General features: G+C 55.9%; 3 protein-coding genes across 7 annotated transcripts in view; 1 reads left to right on the forward strand and 2 right to left on the reverse strand.

Moving 5' to 3' along the window:
• TECPR1 (tectonin beta-propeller repeat containing 1) overlaps positions 1–6993 on the forward strand; it is a 26238-nt gene extending 19245 nt beyond the window's left edge. For all 3 annotated transcript variants that reach the window (XM_025426211.3, XM_025426212.2, XM_025426210.3), the window contains exons 17-25: positions 894–990; positions 1059–1138; positions 2189–2245; positions 2711–2891; positions 3216–3351; positions 4177–4269; positions 4931–5037; positions 5171–5290; positions 5471–6993. In XM_025426211.3, the coding sequence (XP_025281996.1) occupies positions 894–990; positions 1059–1138; positions 2189–2245; positions 2711–2891; positions 3216–3351; positions 4177–4269; positions 4931–5037; positions 5171–5290; positions 5471–5632 (1033 nt within the window). In that variant the 3' untranslated portion in view covers positions 5633–6993. The remainder of the gene's footprint in view (positions 1–893; positions 991–1058; positions 1139–2188; positions 2246–2710; positions 2892–3215; positions 3352–4176; positions 4270–4930; positions 5038–5170; positions 5291–5470) is intronic.
• Positions 6990–10786, reverse strand: BHLHA15 (basic helix-loop-helix family member a15). Of its 3 annotated transcripts, none has more exons than XM_025426213.3 (2): positions 10679–10786; positions 6990–10069 (listed from the first exon to the last, which is right to left on the reverse strand). In XM_025426213.3, the coding sequence occupies exon 2, from the start codon at positions 10014–10016 to the stop codon at positions 9453–9455; it is 564 nt and encodes a 187-aa protein (XP_025281998.1). In that variant the 5' UTR covers positions 10017–10069; positions 10679–10786; the 3' UTR covers positions 6990–9452. The 3 variants fall into 3 exon arrangements, with proteins under 3 accessions (XP_025281998.1, XP_035573841.1, XP_025281999.1); XM_035717948.2 differs by lacking the exon at positions 10679–10786 and adding an exon at positions 10477–10593; XM_025426214.3 differs by lacking the exon at positions 10679–10786 and adding an exon at positions 10296–10449.
• Positions 10787–11972: 1186 nt separating this feature from the next.
• LMTK2 (lemur tyrosine kinase 2) overlaps positions 11973–20509 on the reverse strand; it is an 84020-nt gene continuing 75483 nt past the window's right edge. Inside the window, exons 12-14 of the mRNA XM_025426215.3 lie at positions 17252–17384; positions 16745–16987; positions 11973–15814 (exon numbers count right to left, since the gene is read on the reverse strand). Coding sequence (XP_025282000.1) covers positions 15786–15814; positions 16745–16987; positions 17252–17384 — 405 coding nt within the window. The 3' untranslated portion in view covers positions 11973–15785. The remainder of the gene's footprint in view (positions 15815–16744; positions 16988–17251; positions 17385–20509) is intronic.

Consider the following 20509-nt stretch of genomic DNA (forward strand, 5'->3'; position numbering starts at 1 on the left):
CTTGTGTGTAAATATTTGGGAGTTTGTCCTTCATCCCAGTAAATCAGGGCTTGAGCTTTGTGAAGGCAGTTGACACACGTTACCAAAACTTGTCCTAGAAACCTCTGCATGGGTGCGGGTAGCATCCCTGCTTATTCCTTGGGCACTGTGCTCCCTGGTCCTCGCTGAGTGTGGGTACCCAGGGCCACAGCTCCCAGCTCCTGCCACCTGAGCCTCACAGCTGCCTGCCCAACACCACTGCGTGGCCTTGTCACTCTGCGAGTGTCTGAGTGAGCTCGGCTGCTGTCCCCAAGCACCACACACTGGGCAGTCTGAACAATGGACATTTAATCTCTCCCTGTTCTGGAGGCTGGGAAGTCCAGAACCAAGGTGTGCGCAGGGCCACTTCACTCTGAGGGTGGTGAGGGAGGATCTGCTCCCAGCCTCTCTCCCGGAGGCCTCAAGTATGCCCCTTGGTTTGTGGCAACATCCCTTCCATCTTCACACTGCTTTCCCTATTTGGAAAATTTGAAGCCCATTAGGACACTGTCGTATTGGTTTGGGGCCGACCTTGATGACTCTATTCTAACCTGATCTCCTGCAAAGATCTTATTTCCAAATAAGTTCACACTTGCAGGTACTGGGGCTATGGCTTCAACATCTTTGGGAGCACAGCAACCCATAACGCAAGGGGAGGAGAGGCTCTCAGACCGCACAGCAGGCCACAGCTCGCGGGTGGATGGCCTGGCTGCAGGTGGCGACCCAGGCTCCTGGGTGACAAGGGGTCCTCTGGTTGCTGTCCCCACCCTGGGGCAGTTCTGGCTTTGCCCTCACCCCTCTGGAGACGCAGACACTCCAGGTGCTCCTGTCTTGTCTGTCACTGGTCATCCCAGCGGCCCTGTCATCCACTGCAGGGGTCTGCCCACCGACCGGTACATGTGGAGCGACGCCTCAGGGCTGCAGGAGTGCACCAAGGCCGGCACGAAGCCCCCGTCCCTGCAGTGGACCTGGGTGAGCTCCGGACTGCGGGACGGGGGCTGACGCCGGGGGCTTCCCGCACTCACCCACCTCTCCTCCAGGTTTCTGACTGGTCTGTGGATTTCAGCGTTCCCGGGGGCACCGACCAGGAGGGCTGGCAGTACGCCAGCGACTTCCCTGCGTAAGCATGCCTCTGCGTGGGGTGGGGCCCTCACCCTGTGCCAGCAGGCACCCTTGTCGTCCCCCCCCCGCTGTTCCGGGGCCACTCCCGCCCCTCCATGCACCCGGATATGTCCAAGGAGCAGACCCCTGTATGCTCAGCAGCCAGTGGGGTGGCCAGTCAGAGAGATGAGCTCAGGCCAGCACACCTGCCTACCTAGCTCAGTAGACAGGCTCAGGGAGGATGACCACGACTCCCTCAGCACCCAGCTGTGTCCCTGCTACTCTGGGGAGGGGTTCTGGAGAGGGGGGGCAGCCAGGGACCTGGTGCACTGGGCTTCTCTATCAGGGGTGGTGTTGGGGAGCTTCGGGGCAGGCCCTGGGGGATGGGCGGAGGTGGCTGGAGGGAGGTGTCAGGTGGAAAGGCAGCTTGAACAAAGTGGAGTGAGGCCAGCAGCATCCTGAGAAGTGAAGGGAGAAGTGAGTGACATATCCACAAAGCCAGCAGACCCTGGTGGCCAAGTGGGCACATGGCATTGGTGGGTAGCAGGTCCTTCATGGTGCACAGGTCACATCCAAGTGGATGACAGAGCTGTGGGAGCCCGAGCCAGGGCCTCTGAGCAGGCCCAGGCCTGGGGACCAGGCAGGTCAGGGACAGGTGAGCCCATAGGCATCCCCTCCAGCCATAGCCAAGCCGCCTGGACTGACCCTACCCTTGTCTCTAGGCCTCCACTCGACTGTTCCCCAGAAGGGCTCAGATGGGCTGGGTGGTGGGGAGGGCTCGGAACCCCCTAGCTAGAACCCTTAGTCTGGCAGCTGCTACATCCTAGCCCATGGAGACCCTGACCCCAGGGAGACCTGTGCCCCAGTAACCCCAGCCAGGCAATGGGCATCTGAAGGATAAGCCTTGTGTCCTGTCATACCTGCTGCCTGTTGAGCTCACTCATTGGCTCACACGGAGGCTCTGCCCTTAATGAGGAGAAAAAGAATGTGTGTGCACACGTGCATGCACCGTCTTGCTTTCCAGAAACTTCCACAAAGTGGCCTTGACTTCAGCTTCTTTCTCTTGCAGCTCATACCACGGATACAAAACCATGAAGGATTTTGTTAGGAGAAGGTGCTGGGCCAGGTAAAGACGGGAGTGACATGGTAACCAGGGGCTGTGAGCCTGCCCTTCCTACCAGTCCCTCCTGGGCCAGTCCCTGTGGAAGAAAAGCAGAGGGAGGGGGGAGGGAAAGAGAATCAAAGTAAATGTCAGTCCAGGAAATGCCCTTGGGCTCCCAACGCTCTCTGGTTTCTGCAGTTTGTTTTCAAGAACAAATAAGAGAAATGTCACTGGCAGGCTCTGCTCTAAGCAGGACAGGCAGGTCAGGATGGGAGGCCTGGCTGGGGGCAGGGCAGGCAGGGGCCGCCTCTCCAGGCCCCTCATTCCTGCCCATCAGGAAGGGGTGCCCACTTGGACACTGGGGGCGATCCTGGCTCTGCCTCCAGGCCCGCAGAGGCTGTGTGGGCTAGAGGGCGGCCTGATGCACGCGCATCTAGAGCTCCTGCCATAGCATCAGACCCCAGGGTTCTGTTTTCTTCCACTGTGCAGAAAATGTAAGCTGGTGACCACTGGGCCCTGGCTGGAGGTGGCCCCTATTACCCTTGGGGACGTGTCCATCATCCCAGAGAGCCCAGATGCCAACAGAAGTGGGCATAGCATTGCCCTCTGGGCCGTCAGTGACAAGGGAGATGTGCTTTGCCGCCTGGGCGTGTCGGAGCTCAACCCCGCGGTGAGCACCTGCCCCCAGGGGCCACCCTAGTCCTGCCCACCTGTCAGCCCTCGGGCTCTCCTGGGGTTCTGGCAGAGTCTTTCCAAAATAGAACTCTGGACTGAGGTCCCGCGGGGCTCAGGCCTCCCAAGGCCTGCCCAGGACAGCCCCGGGGACTGTGGACACTGTATGTGGCCCAGGGGAGTCACCAGGTTGGGTAGCTGGAGCCGAGGGTGAGGTTGGCGTGAGGAGCTGCCGCCTCTCAGGTCCTGGTCCTGGGGCCAGGGGAGGGGCAGAGGCCGGGCTCCCGCAGCCCTCAGTGTCCCTCCTGGCTCCTGTCCCCAGGGCTCCTCCTGGCTGCACGTGGGCACTGACCAGCCCTTCACTTCCATCTCCATTGGAGCCTGTCACCAGGTGTGGGCCGTGGCCAGGGATGGCTCCGCCTTCTACCGGGGCTCTGTGTCCCCCACCCAGCCAGCTGGTGAGTGCACCCCTCCAGGGGGATCCCCAGCTGTTGTGAGCAGGGATGAGGGTGGCCGGGGCTGCTCAGAGCCAGGCTGCCTGTGCCTCTGCTTCCAGGGGACTGAAGACGGGTCTCCTAATGTTCGGTTCTGCTGGACAAACATGTATTGAGTGCTGCGCGTGGACTAGGCCTGGGGCCAAGCCAGGACCCTCCAGCGGCCATGCCCCTTCCTGCGGGGGCCAGCTGGGGGTGGTCATCTGGGGCATGGGGCAGTCCCTCCCAGCTGCCCCTCACCAACCTCACCTCCAGCCCCGGGCATTGCTGGTTGTGGGCACTGAGTACATCCTGCCCATCAGGCCGCCCTCCCGGGGTGGCCCCCACAGGGCCTGGTGCGCAGTAGCGGCTCTGGCAGCCCTCTGGGAGTGCAGGCCGTGCTGGCTTGTTCTCGGCTGGACGTCTAGACAGCGTCTCGCACAGGGGCAGACAGACGACGGAGGGTGGCTTGCATGTCGCTGCCCTCCACACAAGGACGGGGAACTTGTGCTGTGGTCGTACGTGGCAGTCCCCAGACGGGCTGTCCACCACATGCCAGGCTGGGCACCCTGGCGTCCCTGTGCTGAGGTTGCCCCATTGGATCCCACCGTCTAGAACCACCCACAGCCTCCAATGGCCCTGGGCAAAGTGGCACGTTGGGGGCTTTGCTCTGCTTGGTCTCCGGCTCACATGGGGCCCTATCACGTGTGTATGGCCTGGCTGGCCCAAGGACAGGCCGGCCATGTGGCCCACGAGCACATGGGGTGGCAGGTTTGGTGGCTCTACAGTGAGTCTGGCCTTGCTCCGCAGGTGACTGCTGGTACCACATCCCGTCTCCTCCCAAGCAGAGGCTGAAGCAGGTATCTGTGGGGCAGACGTCAGTGTACGCCTTGGACGAAAACGGCAAGTTGTTTCTCATCCTCGGTGGTCACCGGAGAAGGCTAGGGCTTCCCTGAGCACCCCAGTGGGATGAGACCCTCAGCGGCCCCAGGGCCCTGACACAAGACCTGTGTGAGCCACCGTGAGAGGCCGGCAGCCTGAGGTCAGCCTCCAGACCCAGCCCTCTCCCCAGCCGTGCAGGGTGGGGGGGGCGCCAGCCCTGCCCGGGGCGTCGGTGGAGGGTGCAGCACCATGGCCGGGTGATGCCGCGTGGCTGCTTGGGAGCCCCACGGGCAGCTAGGGGCCATCCCACCTCGGGCAGGGCTCTGGTCAGGTCCCTTTTCTGCTTTGTGGCTGTGGTCACAACAAGCACGGCGAGGAATAGGGCAGAGTTGGGCCTGGAACTGGGCTTTGAGTCCAGACCCTGTTCTCTGGATTTGTTTAAAGAATTCCTTGTCCTCAGTTTCTCATGCGTAGAGAACGTGAGACGATGCCAGCCCTGCACAGCGGGATGATGTTGAGCTTCAGGTGGAGTCCAGTGTGGATAGGGCAGAGGGGGCTGGGACCCCAGCTTTTCTCTCTTGCTGGCTCAGCAGGAGCCCCAGGAAGTGTGGGGACAGCCTCCTCTGTCTCTGTGGCCAGACCCTGACGTGGGTCCCAATGCTCTGGGCCCCTCTCTCTCCAGGGAACCTGTGGTATCGCCAGGGGGTGACGCCCAGCTACCCACAAGGCTCCAGCTGGGAGCACGTGTCCAACAACGTGTGCCGAGTGTCCGTGGGGCCCCTGGACCAGGTCTGGGTGCCCGGGGGGTGAGGGCCGAAAGCGGATGCTTGCTCTGGGGGTTTGGGGTACTCTGGGTCCTCACTGCCATCCCCACAGTCCCACCAGGGCTGAGGGCTGGGCCTTTACCGGGTCTGCATTCCAGGTTTGGGTAATCGCCAACAAGGTCCAGGGGAGCCATGGCCTGAGCCGGGGAACCGTGTGCCATCGCACAGGCGTGCAGCCTCGAGAGCCCAAGGGCCAGGGCTGGGACTATGGCATCGGGGTGAGTGGGGCCTGTGAGAGGCGGCCGAGCCGGCCAGGGGTGGCGTGGTCATGCTGCGTGCTCTGGGATCCAGTGTTGGGGTGCACGGGAGGCCCCAGATGGAGCCCCTCAGGGGTCTGGAAGCATGGTCTCTCCCCTTGGCCCCCAGCAGCCACAGCTGACAAGGCTCTTTCCTTCCAGGGGGGCTGGGATCACATCACTGTCCGGGCCAATGCCACCAGAGCCTTCAGGAGCAGGTCCCAGGAGACAGCCACTGACTGGAGTGGGGAGCCGGGCCTCCCCAGCACGCCGTCGAGGGTGGCTGGAGCCTCGCAGGAGGCCCATGGCCCTGTCTGCTGCTGAGGCCGCAGCCTCCCCTCACCTGAAGCAAGTGTGTCCTGCAGGTGTGAAGGATCAAAGTTGATATGTGCGCCTTCCGGTCTGAGCCATTCTTACATGTGGATCGTGGAGGGAACCTGGCCTGAGGTCACAGCCACTTCAGAGGCACTGGCTGAACCAGCCCAGAAATGTGAAGTTTCGTGGATGCTCCCGCACACGTACCCCTGTCTGCAGCCGTGGAGTGGGGTGGGGGCTCCTTCACCCCAGCCTTTCCCACCTGCCCCTCCCCACTGTGCCTCCTGCCGTTCTGGAACAGGAGCCTGGAGCTTTCCAGGAATGCTGCCTTGGGAAGCCAAACCCAGGAAGCCCCCAGTGTCCCCAGACAGATGGGGTACAGCACCCCTCCCCCACCAAGACAATGGCTGTGGGGCTCAGGGCCACTTTGCCCTGTTCTCTGATCATTTTTTAGAGCCAGACTCGAGAACACAGTTTAATTTCAAAACTTAAGTGAGAATTGACAGCTTGGAAGCCAAGGTTGGAGAGGGGTTTCTTTTGGATGGGCACAAGCCCCCCTGTGGGATTGGAGGCTGCTCCCTTTGTGTCTAATGATACAGTAGGGGCTGCAGGGACACGGGGTGTGCAGGCCGCAGCCCCAGGCCCCACACACTGGGGCAAGACTCCCCCCTCCCCGCCCCCAGGCCAGTAGGGAAGCACCTCCCATCGGGCAGCTGCTTTGCTGCTCTTTTTTTAAGATTTTATTTTTAAGTAATCTCTACACCCAACATGGGGCTCAAACGCACCACCCCGAGATCAAGAGTCGCATGCTGTACTGACTGAGCCAGCCAGGCGCCCCTTTTCTGCTGCTTTTTATTCCATTATGGCTCCATTTGGTGAAGCCTCAGATTTGATTCCTGCAACCAGACACTTTGCCTGAGAGCCCAAGTTGGCCTCTGCTCATTTTGGGACAAAACGAACTGGCTCCAGCCTTCCCTGGAATTCTCATCAGGAGGGGTCAGCCATGCATTTGACTCCGTTTTGCGGTGTGGCATTCAACTCGAAGGTCTCCTCTGGGGTCCCCTCCTGCAGGGCACTGGAAGGGGCTGATGGTCTCTGCATTTGCTGTGAATTGTGGAGGTGGGACCGGGAGGCGTGAGTGGGGCTTTGGGGGCACCGTCCCGTGTGTCTGCACCATGGGTTCCTTCTACAACAGCAACCTGCCGCTCTGCTGTGACTCGCTGTCTGTCTGTAGCTGGTTCCACGTTGCTCTTGCTCCAGGGCGACTGTGTCCTCACTGCTGAGCGCCCACTGTCTACCTGGTCAGCACCACCAAACCATCTCGATTCCTTGGATGCTTTACTCAATAAAAACTCACACCAGAATGTGAACGACATGCTATTTTTTTTATTGCTACATTGTGATTAGAATGCACAGCTCCCCATGAGTGTCCAGCCTGGGGCGCAAGTAGCAGTCGTGCTAAAATCTTTCATTTTTATGACACAGCATTGGTTTCATTAGTACACTGAAGGGACCATTAGGAGAAATCAAAGCAAATCTGGGGCATTTAAGAAACATTTTCACCACAATTACAGCAAGGGCACTGGCCGTTCAGTTCCAGTGTGTTTTCCCACACAGAGAAGTCCCAAGTTCTGGTTTCTCAGGTCCGGGCTGTGGGGTCTCGGCCCTCCAGAGCTCACATGGGTCTGGTCAGCAGGTGGGTACGAGGCCTGGGTGTGAGGCTGGATGGCAGGGCCCTGGGGATAGCGGTTCGCTGGTCTTAAGAGTCCTTGCAGGGCAGGAGGGCCCAGGACAGGGGCGGAGGGTGCAGACCCAGCAGCAGGCCTCACCAGCCTGCCCCCAGACCCTTCCTCTCCCCTGCTCCCCATATTTAACACCCGAAAGCTTGACTTTGTGACATGGCCACAGGGTGTGCAGATGCCCTCTGGCCACAAAGGAAGAAGGACCAGACATCTGGGCCCTGGTCACCCTCTGGGAACCAGGTGCTAGCTTGGGACAGAAGGTGCTGAAAGCTGGTGGTGACCCACAGACCCTCCCACCACCCTCGGGCTTTGGCGTGGTCTCCCGGACGGAGCCTCTGCTGGCCTTTCAGCTCGGTTTCTCAGTTCATTCAGCAATTTTAGCGGTGCACGGGGCTCTGCTCTGGCCCCGGCTCAGCCAAATAAGAGCCACGAGGTCTGCGGGCCTTGTGTTGTGTTCCAGCCGGCAGGCCCCCCACAGGGGGGCCCCCTCCGTCCCGAGCTGGACATGGCCCTCAGCCTCAGCTCCTGAGGTGGAATGTCCTGACGACCGACCTGCCGAGTGGCCGTCTCTGAGGGGCAGGCCAGGAGCACCTGTGGTCCCCACCCGACCACGCTGAAGGAGGGCTGAGGCCCGACCAGGCCTCCCAGGGCCGCCTTCCAGAGGGCCTGGCGTGGGGCCTGGGGGTGGGGGGTGTCCAGCCAGTGTCTCACCGGGAAAGAGGACTGACCGGTAACGGCTGTTCCGAGGGCCGCCGCCGCCTGCTCTCCTTGAGGCCGACGCGAAGCCTGGCAGTGGATTGAGCATCTGGGGCCGGGACGACCAGGGTTGGGAGGGCGAGCCAGCCCTCCACTGTGGCAGCCCTGCTCCCATGCGGCTCGGCCCCCCCAGGAGGGGCTTGACCCCCCCCCCCCGCCCCCAAGGCCTTCTCGAGGTCTGGCTTCATCTGCCAGGCCAACTCCACCCTCACCTCCGCCCTTGTCAATGGGGTTCCTGCCCGAGGCTGCCAAGGTTGCCTTGTGCCCTCCCCATATTGGCTGCAGGTGTAGGCACAAGGGAGGAGAGATGCCAGGGGGCATCGAGAGCAAAGTGGCCAAGCCTGTCACCAGAGAAGGAAGCTTGCTTGGCCTGAGGCGGCCGGGGACCTGCCAAACTGCCCAGGCCCGCCCTGACGGAGCAGCAGCCGGTGGGGGAGGGGAGCTCCCACCACCTCGGGCTCCTTCCCACAGAGACACCTCAGGGCCCCCAACTCCGAGCCAGACCCGACGGCACCGCAAGCTCTGTCACACTGCCCTCTGCCACTTACGTGGCCCCGGCAGCGACAGGACAGCAAGCAGCGACCCTGGGCGGGACTCGGAGGGAGGCTGCTGGGGGAGCCGTGGCTGGAAGCCTCCCTCCCAGACCTGCCTCCAGCAGCCCCGTGCCAGGTGCCAGGCCGCAGGCCCTCGGGCCTGGCTCAGACCCTCCAGAGTCAGGACCCCCGCCCCCAGGGGGAGGGAGGCGAAGATCCCAGCCGCTCCTCCTGCCCAGCTCCCTCTAGGGTTAATTCTAGATAAACGGATTCGTATCTCTAGGGGTTCTGGGGTGTCTATCGGACACATGCTGAATTCCACACATCAACCATCTCGGCTCAGCCACACTCTGTGGCTTTGCTTTGCCGCATGTCTCAGTTTCCCTGAACGAGGAGCTCCCACGGAGGATGGGGGAGGCCCCTTCCTGGGCCTGGGCCTCGGCGTTGGCTGGGGAAAACTTACCCAGGCTGACCTTTCCCTGGATTCTCCCCCTGCCTCAGGAGGGAGCTGGGAATGAAGAGAACTTAGTTACAAAGGCCTGTCGACTGCGGCCTCGTCAATTAGAAAGCAGGTCCTGGGAGCTCTGCGGAGGTTTGGGCCTCGTGCGGCCCGGAGCCGTGGCCGCCGCCAGGCCACTCGCCAGTCTTGTCCCCTGGGGGGGCCAGGATGGGCTCCCAGGAGGCAGCTGAGTGTCCAGGGAAAGCGGGGGCCACTGGGGCCATGTCCGTGTGGGGTGTCCCCACCAAGCCGGGGCTCTCGGCACAGAGGCGGCAGGGCCGGGAGCGGTGGGCCGGGCGCTAGGAGCCCTCGCGGAAGCTGTGGATCTGCGTGGAGTACCTGTGCAGGTGGCCCTCGGGCTGCGGCTCGGCGGCCCCCAGCGCGCCCCCAGCCGCCTGCTGCTGCTGGTAGTGCTGGTAGAGCTTGGGGCCCGGCCCGTCCAGGCCCGGGAGGCGACCGCTGGACATGGTCAGGATGGTGGAGGTCAGCGACTTGATGTAGTTCTTGGCCAGAGTGAGCGTCTCGATCTTGGAGAGCTTCTTGTCCGCTCGCACATGTGGGATGACCTCCCGCAGAGCCTGGAAGGCGTTGTTCAGCTTGTGCATGCGCTGCCGCTCCCGCTCGTTGCTCTCCAGCCGCCGCTGGACGCTGCTGTCCCGCCGGCCCCCCGGCCCCGAGGCCCCCGGCCGTCTGCGTCCCCCCTCAGCCCGTGCCGCCTGCGCCCGCGCTGTCCTGCTCCGCAGACCCTTGGCCAGCTCTAGCCCCGAGCCCTGCTGGGGCCTGTCAGGGCTCTGTTCCCCCGCGGTGGCCTCTGTGGCCTGCGGCGGCACCCGGCGCCTGGGGGGCCGGTTCTTGGTCTTCATGGCTCCGGGCTAGAGATCCTGGCAGGTGGCGGCTCGGAGGGAGGCCCTGGGACCTGGAATCCAGAACACAGGCCTCGTGGTCACACGGCAGGCTGGTGGATGCCTAGGGTGCCCGGTGGACACTCAGAGCAGCCGCCCGGCAGCCCCCCGCTGCCCGATGGCAGCCGACCACTCGGGGCACAGCCCCCGGGGTGCTTCCCACTCACACATGGAGCCCCGAGCCCAGCCCTGCCACTCCCGCCTGATCAGGCTCACCCCGGCCCCTCAGACTTCTCTGACCTGCTGCCCCTCAACGTGACATGCACTGACCCTGGACCGCCCCGAGCTCAGGCGGCCAGTGACACTCCTCTCAGACCGGCCAGCGAGCCGGGGGGACGCTGGCTGCGCGCAGGGTCCGCCCCAGGGGACAGGCGCCCACGCTGGCCGCCACCTGACGCGCTGCCCGCCGGACGCCACTCACGCGGGGGACTCCGGACCCAGAGTCGCTGTGGACGCGGGGCGCCTGTCCGGGTCCGGGTCGGGGTCCGAGGTGGGCAGCGGCCAGCGCCTGCCTCAGCCCCGGCCCTACCACGTGGATGCCCCCCCACCCCCGACCCCCCCAGGTCCCGCCCCTCGGCACTCGCCCCTCCGCCCCACCGCGCTGCCCCCCCACCCCCGCTCACCTGGCGATCCGCAGCCGCACGCGCCGGGCTGCCCACGGGGGACAAGGACACGTCGCTTTAGCCGCCTCGGGCGGGGCTGCGGCTGTATGTAAATGAGCCCGCGGGGCGGGGCCGGGGTGGGCGGGGGCGCGCGTGTCCCTGCCAGGCGGGGGCGGGGGCGGGGGCGGGGGCGCACCTGCGGGCGGGGGACCCGCGCTCCCCGCCCGCCCCAGAGCCGCAGCCTGCCCGCCGCGCACCGCCCGGCCTGGAGCCCATTCGGCGGAGCGGGAGACTGAGGCGCCTGCGGGCCGGCGGGCGCGGAGCGAAGCCCTGGGACCGCGCCCGGCCGCCGCACCTGGCCTTGAGGTGAAGGCCCGGAACACGCGCAGTAGCCCGGAGAGTTGGCGGAAAAGCCATTTTGCGACGATAACACTAGTTTCTGAAAAGGGCCGCAGCCCCCGGGGGCTCCGAGGGCTCCCCCCGCGCTGCGCGGGGCGGGGGCGCAGGTCCAGGGGCGAGTGGGCGGAGCCCCGCGGAGCGACGCGCGGCCTCTGCGGGCGGTCACCGGCCTTCCGAGGTCTCCACCCGGAGAGGGGCTGTTAGGGCTCAGACCCTGGCTTCCACCCACATGCTTGACTCAGTCGCCCGCCTGCCTGCCTCAGTTTCCTCACCTTTCACAGGAGCGTGACAAAGGGGTAAAAGCAGCCTCTGGCTCAGGGGTGCTTCCAGGCTGCTGGGGGCACCTGCAGCCCGAGGTCCCGCGTGCGCTGGGCCTCCCGCCCCTCGTGACCCGCAGGGTCAGGGGCCGCGCCGAGCTCGCCCTTTCCAGACGGGCTCCCAGGGCGGCTCGTGGGCTCCATCGGGCCCCGAGGGTCTCAGGGGGCTGGTGTGACCCAAGTCGGGGTCAGCCTTACTCAGGAGGAGGCTCCTGCGCCGGGCCAGGGGAGCGGAGGTCCGCTGGGGCAGAGAAGGGCTAGGGCTGAGCAGACCAGCCTCTTGGTTTACAGCTCATCACAGACTGTATCTCCGAAATTAAAATGCTTCTCAAACTCAATATAGGCTTTGAGTTACAGATACACTTGGAGGCGGCACAAGCACTACGACTCCAAGTTCAGTTTTCCAGTGATTATACAGACTTTCATGTTCTCAGGAGAGTGGGGGTTTTAGGTCATGTAAAAAGGCACACAATCTCGAGAGACCCGGGGAGTGAGTGCCCCCGGCAGGGCAGTGAGTGTCAGGTCACCCACCCCGGGCCTTGCACAAGGGGGGGTGGGGTGGGGTGGGGTGGGAACACGAAAGAAACGCAGCGACAGAGTTTATAAATATATAACTATATTTATTTTGAATATTAAATAGTTTTTAAATTACAAGCAATTTATTGAATCACACTATGCATCAATATACAGTAAAAATCTTACAATTTAAAAATGTACACAATTTAAACTGAAAGTTCATTAGCTGTGATATTGCCGTGAACCTCTCACAACTGTGTTAAAGCACAACAGGGAAGCCGTGTGGGTGTGACTGCCCCATGGATCTTCTCTTGCAGGCGGGATTCAACAGTGGATGCACGCACCAGCCCACTGGTAAGGTCTGTCTGCATTTGTGTGAGCCTGAACCACCTAGTTCAAGCCATTAGGGTAGCAGGTTGTTGGTAATTCAATACTGTCTACACACCTTTCAGAATTTATCTGTGTACTGAAGAGGAGTTTCGTTAATAGCCAAAACTGGAGCCAACCCCGTTACTATTAGGAATATTGTTTATGAGACTGAAATCTGAAGGAACTGTGCCACCCATTCTTATTTTAAGGCTACTTCTCATAAGGCTACTATTCTGAAGCCCTGATCACCGAAGCCCAACATTCAGAGCCTAACACTAGGTTCACCTCTGGAATTTCAGATGATGGGCTGAGTAGGGTAAAACCAAGAGCTGCTTCCGTCGCACCCTGGGCCCTCAGGACAGAAATGCAGTAAGTCACTAACCCTACAAGTACCCTATGGAAAATATGAATACAAGGGAGAGGTTTTGAAAGGCGTTTTACGGCAGCAAGACATACAAAGACTTTTCTAAGATAAAACTCACTTCTATAGAAACAATCGCCTGTACATTTAAAAATAGAATGAATGCTCTGTTTTCAATTTAGCTTTGTGGAGCTTCTTCACCCTTAAGATGAATGGCTTCTTACCCAGACGCACAGTCCTTCCAGAAGGATTTAGGGAGCACTGTTTTTTTTTTTTTTAATTTCTTTTTTTCTGGCTTATGACAGGATCATTTGATAACACAAATTTAACATCTAGTAGGAAGGAAATGAAGGTTATTCTTATTATAGGATTTAAAAGACGTAAACTCCACCAGAGTAGCACTAATTAAAACCTGATAGATTCCAAAGAAGGCCAGGAAATACCACTGTGAATCAGGTATTATCAACTTCACCCATATTTTCTGGAGATTTCCACTGATTTCATTGCATAACTTATTAGAACAAGTTCGGTCTGAAAATCCACTATTGGTAACCAACGTAGTTTAAAAAAAAAGAAAAGAAAAGAAAAGAAAAGAAAAGAAAAGAAAAGAAAAGAAAAGAAAAGAAAAGGAAACCTGACTTGAACAACAAAGCACATGCTGACACTTCAAAGATGGGCTGAAAATTCTAATCTACATAATTGGTTTCCTGTGTATTGCTTGAGATTTCAAAAGAACATATTGACTCACATGTTTATTATAAATATAAAATCTTCCCCACCATGCAACACCACAGTAAGATTTACTACTCCAACCCACCCCCCCAACTCAATGTATAAAATGCTTTCTTTTGGCAATTAATCATGACAGCAAGATAGACCTAAAATAAATTAAAATGGGAATTAGTTTGTTAAAATCTCCTTAATCATAGTGAAAAAGGTACAGCCCCCAAATATCAGTAAATTGATCCCAGGCTGATTACACAAGAAGACTATATATTCTATGGATCTGCTTGACTTTAGTCATTAAATCTGAACTCGTTATAGTTTGAAAAAACTTGTATAATTATCACCTCTCATGTATCTCTCACAAAGACTGATAGATATAAAAATTCAGGAAACTCAGGAAATCTTCATAGCAGGAAATTCAGAGTTATGACAATTTTGGCAAAATCACCTTTTAATGCCCTATTAACTTTTTCTTGTCCAGTCTGCACATCCCAAGGCCCTGCTGTCCTGGCTGTGCTTCCTGCTCACACCAAGAGGAAGCTCTTTCTCCGTTCTGAGTTCTTGCTCTGGATAGTTATTGCTAGTATAAAAAGTGAGTGGAGTGAACCAGAATTGATAATAAAGATCATAACTGATTTTGTAAACTCTAGCCAGTATACACAACTGCATCTCACATGAGGACCAGGGTTGCTTGCTGGGACTATCACGCAGCCCCAGTGGGCCCATGTTATGCTGGAGTCGGGGAAACAAATCAGCACCGGAAAACATTTGGGGTGAAAGGCCAGTGTGTGGTGACCACAGACCTGATGCCCGACCCCGGTATACACGGCTTCATGGAGGACATGCCAAGCCTCCTCCGGCACATGCTGCTCTATGGCCCCTGGAAACTTCCTGATGTCAAAGCAGAATCATGGACTGCAGAATGAGGTCAGCTTTATCACAAACGCCCAATTCCTGGCAACATTAGGAGGTTGTGTGGGACACACTCGGTCCCTTTCAAGGCAAAGGGAGAACATGGTGCTTAACGCAGAAGGGAAGGGTCAGTGCAGATGAGTCCCAGGGCCATGTCTCGGTGTGATGGCCACATGTGGCTGCCTAAGGTCCCAACCAGGAGGACGTGCTAGCTGTGCAGGCTCCATCATGTCCCTCGTCCCTCCTCCCAGCTGCAGGATGTAGTGTATCTCCTTGGTTACAGAGACCAGCCGCCGTGGGCCACGATGAGAAGTGGTTCTTCGGGGAAAATTCAGCTCTGGAGGTGATTTAAAAGCTCAACGCCTAGTGTGTACAAACAGAATGAACTCAAACTGTCCTTGGCAACCAGAGCCCTGTGCGGGCAGCTTCTTCCTCAGAGTTCTGTACCATCTGAAGGAAGGAGTTACGTAGCAGCCTGTGCTTCCAAAAACCAAGCAGAAGAGCAGACTTTGAGGGGAAGTGGCACAGGGGCCACAGCAGAACTCGGCCCAGATGGGGGCACTCGGCTCCCCAGGGAGCGGGCAGGAGACCTGGACACTCTAACCTGAAGCTGAGCTCTGCGGTGAACCACCTGTCAAGTTTCTCAGAAGGGTTTAAAAAAACTGGGGAGCAGGGTGGGAGAATCACACGGAGGGGCTGTAAGACCCTTGAGCTCCTCAGAGAAGCTGTGCTTGCTACAAGGAACCTGCGTCATAGAAAGAGACAAACGTGTGTTCATTCAGTCAACAGAACAAAGCAGTCTTTTTGGACTCATCAAAAATATTTCCTATAAGAACAAAAAAAAAACACTAACCTTCGGAATCATTTATCATTTACGAAAAAGTACCATATGTACAATTCCAACAATTCTAGACAGCAGAACACTCAAAATATTTAAACTTTACAAGTACCATGCAGAGCAAACAAACTATAAAACAGAAAAAAAATCAAACTAGTGGATAGCACCAGCTTGACCTGCCTTATTTTCCTTGAATAATTTAAGATTCTGTACAATATCAGGTACTCTTAGAACATTTATCCACAGTGCAATTACAGAAAGCAATTAGTGATTTCTTTAAAATAATAAATATGGCTCACTGGTGCCCATTCCCATTGTGCACCTCTGGGCCCTCGTGCACAGAAGGATGCACAGGTGCAGAAGTGGAGAACACCCCACATGGAAGCCAGAAACAACCCAGAGCCTACAGTTCCCCACACACCAGAGCAGGATCGACGCTCCCCAAGGATGACCAGGGCACAAGCACTTCTGGCAAGTGACAGCGGCCACAGGGCCTCCCCAGCTGGGCTTCCCACCATGGGCACAGAGCCAGCCGACTCCCTTCCGGCCTCCTGAGTCTCTCTCTTGCGCCGCACCCCACTGCAGCTGTGCCCACTGCAGCGGACGTGGAGGGGTATCACTGCTGGGCTGCGGTGCAGGAATGCCACCCTGGGGGAGCAGCCTGGGACTCGGGAGTGCATCCACATCCACCTAATCCTTTTCTCCGTCTTCGCTGCTTCCTATTTAGGGAAGAACAAGCAAAGCTAGGTTTGTGAAGTGATTGTCAAAGATAAAAATAGTTTAGACAGCATCTGACCTGCGCTACAGAAAAAAGGAACTGAGAGTGTGGCTGCCCACCACCTGCTCCAGCTGCATAGCTTCCTGTGACAGCGGCACCTGCCAGACTCTGGCAGGCTTTCGCACACACATCTGCTAAGCTCGCACGCAGCTCAGTGTCAGCGCTTAGGGCACAGGAGAAAGTCAGTCCTGATCTCTGACAGATCTCTAAGTAATGGGCATTATCTAATCAGCACAATTCAACAGAGCACAAGCACAAATGAAAGCGCTTTATGTTTCATAGTTAGTATTTGAACGGCAAACTTCAAATCAAAAAATGTACCTATTAACATTTATCTTCCAATCTGGTTATGGGGAAAAAAGGATCCATATGTTTAGATAATAGCACTTCAAATGTGCCCTGCCTGTGACTTCCCACCTAGGCCTCTGCTATCACACAAGACCAAGACTTAATGGCAAAATCAATATTCCCAGGGAAGAGCCAGAGCACATTTGGGCTAAATCCCAAAATCTCGGGCCAAGTGTTTTTAAGAACAGCTTCTCTCTGGGGGAAAGAAGCGGGGAATGGGGGATGGGAGGAGGGGTTGTGGCAAAAGGGAAAAAAAGGAGAAAAGAAGGTGGCAGACATCCTGGAGCAAGTGCAGGGACCTGGAACCATGCTGCCACCAGGTCACCTAACCCAACAGGGTCACGCGGGGACACCTCAAGTAGCACTCAGCTTGTGGAGTGACAGAGTCCTACACGTGGATATGGCCCTGAGAGCACACTCTTAAGACTGTGAGAGCATTCTAAAGAATTTCTGTACAATCTACTCTGCAAACACTAAGAAGGTACCAAATGAACAAGCATTCAACACACAGCCCTCCTCTCACCTCCTTGCTCAATGTCTGAGTCCGTAAGATGAGTGAGGGAAAAGCTGGCGATGTTGGCAGGAGAGATGGAGAATCTGGAATACGGCGGGGTGTGAGGCCAGCTCTGTTCCGCGCTCCGGGGTGGCGGAGGTGGTGAAAAGTACTTGGATGTCTGAAGAGAAGGCTTGGAACTAAGAAGGTTACTTGTTGTCTTTGACATGAAAGGGTCCGGGGAAAAGTCATCATCCCATTCAAAGCCTCCACCTGAAAGTAAAAATAAAAACCAGTTCTCCTTTTATGACTTCATTATAAAGAACAGGAAGCGGGGGGTAGGGGGTGGGCAAGCACACAGGCATGTGCTGCTGACCAACCAAAATCAACTTGGGTCCGAAAAATGGCAGAGCTGCTTCCAGGGGTCGTAAGACAGTCATTTAAAGCAATCCATGATGTTAACCTCCAGAAAAATGCACCTTATTCACAATGCACTGTTTTTAGTTTCTTTTCAAACCCATCAATGAGGAGAAGTACCTTCTTCATCTGTTGAGCTTTCCGAATTTATGCACCTGCTCAGATAAGGAGAGCCTGAGGATGGTGCTGGGCTGTTCAGCTCGGGGCTGTGTGCATCCCCTCCGCAGTGCCCCAGCTCTTTGGTTGGGGTCTCCTGAAAAGCCAGAGAGAAATTCTCGTCAGCAAAGGCCCACTCCTGGGAGCCCCCTGCTGTAGGTGTGGCAGGATGGCACCATGTCTGACTAATGGAGGGGCTCGGGGCCTGGGAAAGCCACAGTAGGAACACACAGACAGACCTGCCTCTCCCACCGAAGCAACTCTGAAGCCCAGGCAGAATGCATGCAGCAGCTGCTGGAGGCCTCCGAAAAGTAAATAGTAGCAGGCAGGCTAGGGAAGCATGCCAGAACTCAAGGTACACCAGGGCAGCAGTGGATCTGCTGTCTTCCCATGGCCCCTGCCTCAACAGCTCCTGGCCTGGACCCAGCACAGCCTGACATCCAAAGTGGGCACTGGGATGGACAGAGAGAGCTCCAGAAGCCCTTTGGTTCTGGTTCTGAAGCAGGCACGGGGTCTTCTGACACTCGGGAACTGGTGGGGGGTGGGATAGAACTCCAGACTTTCCCCCTCCATTCTCTTGCTCCCTAGCCTCCAGCAGTCCCAGGATGACAGACACCTATATGCTGAGGGAAGTGACCTCCCTCTCCCCCTGGAGGAGTGGAAATCCCAAGACAGTGAGAAGAAGCCTGCTGCTTGTCTTCCTTTCTGTCCAGCCACTGCACCAGCTGTTTAGCTGGAAAGGGGGGGGAGGGCAGGCCAAGACATGGGAAAGTACCAGGGATCCCATGGTGAGGGAGGAGCTCAGGAAAGTGACCCCATCAAGTTCATGAGCTCCTGCCTTACCTCTGACCTGAGCATGGTAGAGCTGACTCTCAACAGCACAGCAAAGCTCTAAGAACTGAATTGCCGGGCGGCCACTGCCAAGATCCATCCTGGCCAGCAGGGGGCACGTACAGAGCCCAGATTCAAACAGTACAACAAGGGGGGACCTCACCCACAGAAAGACCGGGAACTTGTGACCTAAATCCCAATGGGCCAATGCCTGCTAGAACAAAACTATCAGCATTCTCCTTAGACTCTAAACAAGACACAGAGTCACGGAACACACAATGGATACAGTCTAAAATCAGTCTACATACAAAGAATCAGGAAAACTTCAATTCCCAGGGAAGAAGAAAATCAAGAAATGCCAGTGTCAAAGTGACACACATGCTGGGGTTCTCTGAAAAGGGTTATTATGAAAATGTTCCTACAAGCAAGGGCAAATGTTCTTGACATGAACGTAAATAGACAAAAGTCTCGGCAAAAGAAGATAAAAATGACAGCAAAATGCAAATTTTAAAAGAGAAAAATACAGTAGCTGAAACCTAAAAACCCCATGGATAGACTCAATATCAGAATGGAGATGACAGAGAGTTTGAAGGAGATTAATAGAAATGATCCAATCTGAACAACAATGAAAACTGAAGAGCGTGCCAATGGGTCATACACAGCAATCTGACACTGGAGCACAGCAAAAGAAAGCATTTGGGAAAATAATGGCTGAAAAGTTCTTGAATTTGGTGAAAGATATAAAACTACAGTTTCAAGATGTTCAGCAAATTTGAAACGGGGTAAACTCAAGGAAATCCATGCCCATAATCAAACTGCTAAGAAGAGAAAGAAATTTCGCAAAGAAAAATATCTTGACAGCAATTAGACATAATACCAAGAGAACTGTCAACTCAGAATTCTATATTCAGAGAAAATATCCTTAAGGAATGAGGGGAACTAAGATAATCCGTTGTCAGTAGGTTTGATTTAAAAAAAGAAAAACCTTCTTCAAACAGAAGGGAAATGATACCAAAAGAATCCTGGAACATCAAAAATGAAATGAGAGAAACGGTAGGGACTGTCTGGGTAAATAGAACCTTATTTGTCTCCTCTCGAGTTTCTTAAAATATATTTGATAACTGGGAGTAAAATGCAGAGCACCATCTGATGGGGCTTTGGCGTCTGTGAGCGGAATACACCAGATAATGGTAATAAGGTTTCTGCATTCCACCTGAAATGGTGGAGTGCTGACTCTAAGTAGACTGTAAAAAGTGTAGTATAATCCCCAAAACCACTATAGAAACTACACTCACAGAAGATACACAATAAAAATGCAATAAATTAAAAGGTAACACTAAAAAATGCTTAAATTACCACAAAGAAGACAGGAAGGAGGAAACAAGAACCAGAGGAATAGAAACAGTGAACAAAATGCCAAAATTCAAACAAGACTAATTTTACTGAATGTAAAGGGCCTAAAACCATCAATTAAAAGATAATTTTTTTGAGAATAGATTTAAAAATCTCTTTGCTATTCACAAGAAACTGATGTTGAACATAAAGATATACGATTGAAAGTACAAAGGCGAAGAAAGATATCTCATGCAAATACCAATCAAGAGAAAGCTGGAGAGGCTAAATGTCAGACAAAGGAATACAGAAGGACATTACATAACGATAAACAGGTCAGTTCAATCTTTTCAAGAAGATCTAGGGATCTTAAATGTGCATACAGCTAACAATAGAGCCATATAACAGAGGAAGCACAAACAAACAGAAATGGAGAGTTCAAATCCACAACTGCAGTTGGAGACTTCACTTCTCTTTCTCGCCACGGGAAGAACTCGCAGCACACAAAAAAATCAGCAGCCGTGTAGAAGAGCTGGACACTACCAACCATCCAGACCTAACCGACTGGCACGTTTTTTCAGGTACACACAGAACATTCACCAAGACAGACCATGGCCTGCCTCAGAAACAAACCCCTGTAAGTTCAGAGGAACTGAAACCATACCAAACATGTGCTCTGACTGTTAACAGACTTAGCCTACAAGTCACTTAACAGATATAAGAAAATCTCCAGCCCTAGATTGTAAAGAGGCTGAAGTCGGAGCTCACGGAGCAGTTCTCAACAGGCACAGGAGGGTGGGAAGGCTGCAGACTCCACCACTGCCTGGTCCCAACCCACAGAGACGGAGATAGCCAGCACCCCTGGGGCTGCCTGTGAGCCATGGACTATTCGTTGGCACCTGTGTGCTGGCTATTGCTGCCTACTGCTGGATTATAGAAATCTGGTCTGTAAAAGGGAACTAATTTCAGTAGGACTCTGCCAGGAGACCTAGAAGGGGCATCCACGTCTCCTTCCCTTAACAGGAGTTCCCTGTCCAAAATGCATTTCTGCATATTCTT

Source organism: Canis lupus, chromosome 6, assembly GCF_003254725.2.
Source record: "Canis lupus dingo isolate Sandy chromosome 6, ASM325472v2, whole genome shotgun sequence".
Classification (NCBI taxonomy): domain Eukaryota; kingdom Metazoa; phylum Chordata; class Mammalia; order Carnivora; family Canidae; genus Canis; species Canis lupus.

Excerpts from the sequence above, each read along its gene's own strand:
- BHLHA15 (XM_025426213.3), bottom strand. The coding sequence starts at position 10,016 with ATGAAGACCAAGAACCGGCCCCCCAGGCGCCGGGTGCCGCCGCAGGCC.